Source organism: Balaenoptera acutorostrata, chromosome 1 (genome assembly GCF_949987535.1).
Source record: "Balaenoptera acutorostrata chromosome 1, mBalAcu1.1, whole genome shotgun sequence".
Lineage (NCBI taxonomy): Eukaryota > Metazoa > Chordata > Mammalia > Artiodactyla > Balaenopteridae > Balaenoptera > Balaenoptera acutorostrata.
Window position 1 is genome coordinate 97,782,012 of NC_080064.1, and position 6,659 is coordinate 97,788,670.

At 54.4% G+C, this 6,659-nt stretch overlaps 1 protein-coding gene across 1 annotated transcript; it reads left to right on the plus strand.

The window, feature by feature from the left end:
- Nucleotides 1-217: 217 nt before the first annotated feature.
- On the plus strand, nucleotides 218-4,619 carry PROK1 (prokineticin 1). Its single transcript, XM_007169437.1, has 3 exons — nucleotides 218-289; nucleotides 2,842-2,967; nucleotides 4,500-4,619. The coding sequence occupies exons 1-3, from the start codon at nucleotides 218-220 to the stop codon at nucleotides 4,617-4,619; spliced, it is 318 nt and encodes a 105-aa protein (XP_007169499.1).
- The last annotated feature ends 2,040 nt before the right edge of the window (nucleotides 4,620-6,659 follow it).

Genomic DNA, 6,659 nt, shown 5'->3' on the forward strand with positions numbered 1-6,659 from the left:
GTTTTGATGGTGATTTGATGTCATTAGGGATTCAGGTCTCATCTCCATCTCTGAGATCATCTGAATAACAGTGTGATGAGGAAGAGAATAGAGGAGACAGGCATCCACGGGCAGCCTGGATCGGATGGTATAAATCTCTGGGGAGAGCCTGGCCTTCCCAGCTGGTGGGCTTGAGGCTGAGCGGAGCCGGCAGTGTTTGCCGTCACCCCAAGTGACCATGAGAGGTACCATGCGAGTCTCAGTCATGCTCCTCCTGGTGACTGTGTCCGACTGTGCCGTGATCACAGGGGTAAGTCGTCCAATATTCTCTACTCCCTGGGTTTTGGGAGGATGTCAGTGTCTGCATGGGTTGGGAGCCAGGAACCGAACAGGAGGCAAACCAAGGGCGTGGGGAACCAGCCACCAGACAGCACTTCCGAGAGGCATTTCACAGAATTTTCACGTTAGTTAGACCTCACTCTGCTAAAGGGGATCTGCTTTGGAGAAACTGTGTGTAAATCAAATTCTGCTCTCAATGCATTAGGAGAGCATTGCAAATTCTGAAGTTTGGAACTTTGGTCAAAAGAAGATTCCTATTGTGTAATAATGAACTCTTTTATAAAGTGGATTAGCACCCCCTAATCTATCTTTTGTGTAAACGTTGGTTTTCATATATGGTCTAGACCACATGTCAAGTGTAATTTATGTAGCAAGTTGACTTAAAGGCGGTGACCTTATTTAGATTCTATTGGGTACGTTCAATCTCTGCTTTCTCTACTCTTAAAGAAAGGCTGTCCTGAAACTCTTTCTTTCCCTTATGGTTTATGTGTTTTCACTCAGTGCCCAGGTCTGATAAGAATAAGGGCGACGCCAACATCTGGCTGAGTGACCCAGAAGCAAGTGTCGGATAACAAGTAGAAATCCGGTCCCACTGTGGGCACACCCGGGCGGGCACATCGTGGTATTCGAGACACCCCAACTGTGGTTCTCTCTCAGAAGTTTGGCTTCACCTGGACCTACCCTCACATGGGCACACGTTGTGTGACGGTGGTGGGACACTTCTTATCAAAACAGAAAGTAATGGCTTACCTGAGAGTTTTCCAGATAAAAGCCACTAGAAAAAAAAAAAAAAGAGGGACATTCACTTTTGTTTCAACTTCCTCTAACTTTTTACACAGAGAATGGAAATGTAGAGAAAGGCCAAACCATTCCTGGAATTGGATTAATTTTAATGTTCACAGGAAGGAAAATTTCTTTCTTCTCCCTTTTAGAGGAAGAAGACCGAGTTTCAAAGAAGAACAAACATCAAAGGCAAACCAATGCTTTGGAGACCCAGAGCATAAATACAACTGTCAGGGCAGAATTATACCTAATGAATGTAAACCACCAAAGGCTTTCTTCCTATTGTGTAGCTTGAAGATCAGGAGGGTAAGAGCAGAGGATAGAAGCCGTGGTTACCCCGCCGAGGGGGACGGGAACAGCGGGTTGACCCTGAGTCTGGCCCGGGTTGGGGAGCGGAGGAGGGTGGGAGGCAGGTCTGAGAGGTGGGGAAATATCTTCCTAGTAAAGCCTCTAGTTTGACCCTTTGGAAAGCACAGAAGGAGAGGAAGCTAGGGTAAGAGGACACACATGACAGACCCGACCACAGGTAGTTAGAACTGTTCCCTCTGTGCTCCGGGCCTTGCTGCTGCCCTGAGTCTGACTCTCAGGAAGAGGCTGGGTTCTACCATGCCCACACTCCCCTGCTCCCAGCACTGTGACCATCCCAAATTCAGGCCTGGGGGGTCCCTCTTCCCAGAGGGCGACAGCGACGCCCCACCTCTCTGGTGGAAGAGTCGGGGGGGGGGGGTCTGCTTGGCCCTAACCCTGAGCTTTCAGGGACCGGCTGGTGTGTGAGGAGTGCCCTCACTAGGCTGGAGACCGGAGTGGCGAGGTGACGAGCAGCCCCGGCATCTCCCACTTTCCTCCTGGGGCCGAGCACATTGCGGGTCTTACAGTTCCTGCCTTGCCCCCCAGGCAGCCAGAGGGCCCTCCATGGCCTTGTGTTGGAGAAGAAGAGCCAACCCAAACCCCGCTCCCAATTTCGGCTCAGAAAAGCCGCAAAGCTTCTCTGGAAGTGGAAAGCCTGGGTGCTTCTCCAGTGTGGCCTCCTGTGAGTCTGGAGCCGTTCAGTTCTGTCTTCCCCAATCCAGGCTTTTGTTTAAAGTGGGCTTGTGTGGCTTTACAGACGGCACCTTCCAGAAGGTCACTTAGCGCCTGCTCTGGGAGCCCAACCCAGAGGGGTCCATCCCTCTCTGGGGGCCAGGCAGGCCAGCAGAGAAGCCCCGGGGGAAACACCTGTCAAGGGGTGCTGGACCCTCAGATGAGGCTGGACTTCTAGTGAGGACCGAGGGGGACACCACGGGGAGGGGAGGCACCAACCCTGAGTGCTGCCGGGTGAGGGCTGGAGGGTCCCCATCCACGGACACTCAGCACTGACCACCCTGGGGTGCAGGCCATTGGGGCCCTCCCCCGTCTAAGGATTTGAATTAATTCAGTCCCACCAGCATCCACTGAGCATCTCCTGGTGCTAGAAAAGCTCCATCTCCTAAGCCCTAGACCCGTCAGAAGAGGACAGCCTCCCTACCGAGTGAGCTCGAAGGAGCTTGGGGCTCCTCAGATCCAGGCCTGCTGCCCAGCGGAGCCCTGAGCATCCTGCCGAGAGCGGCGCGGGGCCAGCATTGCCCTAGGTGTCCCGGCAGGCCGCGGCCTGAGTGCTGTTCCCAGCACCTCTCTCAAGGGCTTTTGGATGTGCGTTCGCTTCTGGTTTCCCTGGGATGGGCCTAATGGGCACTAACGACCCCTTTGTCTTCCTCCCCGCAGGCCTGCGAGCGGGACGTCCAGTGCGGGGCGGGCACCTGCTGCGCAGTCAGCCTGTGGCTGCGTGGGCTGCGGGTGTGCACCCCGCTGGGCTGGGAAGGAGAGGAGTGCCACCCCGGCAGCCACAAGGTACTGCTCACACTTGCTCAGGGCACGAGGCCACGAGCCAGAGCCGGCGCTGGACCGCAGTGTTCTGACTCCAGTCTAGGAATATCTCACTGCCTCCTTGCTTTGGGGGTGGCCTGGGGTGCAGTGGGGTCCCAATCACACAGCCTGTTAGACCTGGGGGCTGGGACCCCAGCTCCTCAGTTGCTGAAGGGTCCTGGGCATCAGTCACCTCGTGCATACAACGAGGGGAGTAGACTGACACGTCTGAAGTTTGTTGCTGATCTGATGAATTCCAGCTGAGAGGCTCCTGAATGCCCTTTGCTGCACAGCTTCCTTCCTTCAAGAACACGACGCGGGAAGACTGTAAAATGGGCTCCCAGCCAGGGCCTGGGGGTGCGGGAGGGGCGGGGTGAAGCTGGCCAGGACCCCGGTGCACACGCTTTAAGGAGGTTCACCCTTCTGTGCCCCAGCTGCCCAGCACCTGCCTTGCTCCCTCAGGAGCTCCCAGCCCAGAGGGCGCAGAAAGGCCTCAAGGCCTTTGCTTCTGAACGTCAGGTGGATGCAGCAGCAACTGTGGGCTTGCACCCCCTTCCCGGGGCTCCCTGTGCTCCAGACACCCTCCAAGCCCCTCTGGGGAGCACACCTGCACCCAGGAACATCCTCCGGCTGTGGTCCTCCCTGGCAGGGCCTGCCTGGGAGTGAGGAGGTGGGGGGAGACAGACGGGACAGAGCACAGTCCTCGTGGCCTTGGGGTGTGTGAGGGGGTTCAGCTGCAGATCTATATTCCCAAAGCAGGCAGCAGAGGTAACACAAGCTAATGCTGAGCGCTTACTATGTGCCACCCTTCATATTAAGTGCTCTTTGCAAGTTTAAACCTCTTTAGGTTTATAGTGTCAACCCCTTTACAACCATATGTGGTAGCCTCTATTATTAATCCATTTTACAGACAATAAATTGAGGCACAGAGAAGCTAAATAACTTGCCAGTTGCCACACAGCTGGGAAGTGGCAGACCTAGGACTGGAGCCCAGGCTGCCTGACTACCTATGCTCTGAACCTCTCCTATTCACCCCCTTTGAGGGAACCTCAGTGGTTTCACCCTCCTCTGGGAGTGAATCACCCGGCAGGGACCATGTCCTGTGTAGCTGCATCTCCGGCACCCAACACGGGGTGGAGAGTATAATGGATGAGCTATAAGTGATATTCAATTACGGATGTAGGTGTGAGTTTGTGAGTGATCGTGTGTGCTGGGTCAGCGAGGGGCCCCGGGTGGGCAGTGTGAGGGCTTGTGGGGTTATAGGGCTGTGGCTGATCACAAGTGTGTCACAGCCAGATGGCCTGCGTTCAAATCCTGGCTCCTCCACAAGTTGGCTGTGTGATTTTGGCACGTGCTTGGCCACTCTGTGCCTCAGCTTCCTCCTCTGTAAAACTGTTTTTGTTGTGCTGGGGTGGGGGCAGTGAGACATTGGCCAGGGCTGGGCTGGCCAGAGGCTCCTGCCCCGGGGGCCCATCTTCCGTTGGTGAAGGTGCCACCCCCTTCCCTTCTCTCCCCAGGTCCCTTTCTTCAGAAAACGCCAGCACCACACCTGCCCCTGCCTGCCCAGCCTGCTGTGCTCCAGAGGCCTGGGTGGCAGGTACCGCTGCTCCACCGACTTGAAGAACATCAACTTTTAGGAGCTTGTCTGGTCTCCGGACACCCACCAGGCCTCTTCCTGAGCACGGACTGGGGTGGTCTCTCTTGGACTCTTATTTCTGCCCTGTGGCCCAATCCTGCAACCCACTGCTGTCCCATCCCCACTTCCCGCACCGCCTACCTACCCGCCTCCTCCCTAGCGCACACAGGTGCACCCACGAGACACACGCCACAGGGTGACCTGCAGGGTCCAGGCTGGTGGCTGTGGTCCTGGGAGTAGCCTGTGTGCGCTGCTCAGGCTGCCTGAGGGGCTGCAAGTAACAGGAACGTATTCCTTCCTCATGTCTCCATCTGCCCGGCCTGCACGTGCTCTTCTGCCTGAGTCGGTGAGCTCGAGGAAGGCGTGGGGAGCCAGGAGGTCAGTCGGCCTCCAGACGGCTTCTATGGGGCCAGCCTGTGGCCTGCCCCCCGGGCCAGAACTGCAGGCCTCCAAGGCCCCTCGTAGCACAAGTTACCAGTTACCCAGCGAAGCCCCCAGTCCCACCGCCTCCCCATGAAACGCAGATGGTGGCGGTTCAGTCTAAACCAGCTGTTGACATTTTAGGTGGCAATGAGGGACTTACCTTCGACAGCTCCTTCCAAGGGTCAAGAGCAGGTCTGTGACCTTGAGGAGGCCTCTGGCATCTGGCCAGCTTGGGGAGGGGTCAGGAGCCGGGGTGGGGCAGGCAGATCACTGATTTCGGACACAGGAGGCAACTACCATCCAGCACCACAGCCAGGCTGCACGTGCCCCGCATCTAGATAAGTCATCTTCTCTAGAGAGTGAGGTCCGCCTGAAGTTCAAAGCAGTTTGTCTGGGCGTTATATCACTGGCCTCCATCTCGTCTAAAACACCAGCCTCACTCAGCACCTCACATCTGGACCCTGCCCGAGGCTTGCCCAGGTCAGCATGCTGATGCCGGAAGCTGTGCACACTGACCTCTAGTTGCAGAATAAAAGCATGAAAAAGGGGCGAGTGGTCATGGTGTTCCTGCTGCACTGGTGTGGGGACGTGGGGAGGGGACAGGACTGGGCTGTGTCCAGGTAGAAGAGGGATGCGACTGGAGTTCCTCCACGCAGCTGGGGCAATTTTTTGGAGAAAGTTGATTCAGGGTCTCTTTTAATGAAGGGCTTGAGGCAGCTCAGTGGGCTCTGGGCGGAGAGGGTGTGGTTCAGATGGATTGGACTCAGGAGGGGGCCGTGAGCTGGCATCTGGGTGGGAAGACCATTAGTGAGCTCAGGATGCTGGCAGCTCCCTTTTCTGCAATTTAGTCCCTTTTGTTTAGTGTCAAATACTTGATGCCATTCAGTTCACCGTGTGTGGGTGAGAAAGTCCATATCAAGGATGGGCTGGTGAGGCCCTGAGCCTGTGTCTGAACCAGGGGCTGGGAATATCCCCTAAGTGCCAGGCTACTATCCCCATGATCTCTTCTCACCTCAATCCCTAGTCTAGGAAAATGCAAAACATAAGATGAAAACACGAATAAAATATCTAGGAATAAACCTACCTAAGGAGACAAAAGACCTGTATGCAGAAAATTATAAGACACTGATGAAAGAAATTAAAGATGATACAAATAGATGGAGAGATATACCATGTTCTTGGATAGGAAGAATCAACATTGTGAAAATGACTCTACTACCCAAAGCAACCTACAGATTCAATGCAATCCCTATCAAACTACCACTGGCATTTTTCACAGAACTAGAACAAAAAAGTTCACAATTTGTATGGAAACACAAAAGACCCCGAATAGCCAAAGCAATCTTGAGAAAGAAAAACGGAGCTGGAGGAATCAGACTCCCTGACTTCAGACTACACTACAAAGCTACAGTAATCAAGACAGTATCATACTGGCACAAAAACAGAAATGTAGATCAATGGAACAGGATAGAAAGCCCAGAGATAAACCCATGCACATATGGTCACCTTATCTTTGATGAAGGAGGCAAGCATGTACAGTGGAGAAAAGACAGCCTCTTCAATAAGTGGTGCTGGGAAAACTGGACAGTTACATGTAAAAGTATGAAATTAGAACACT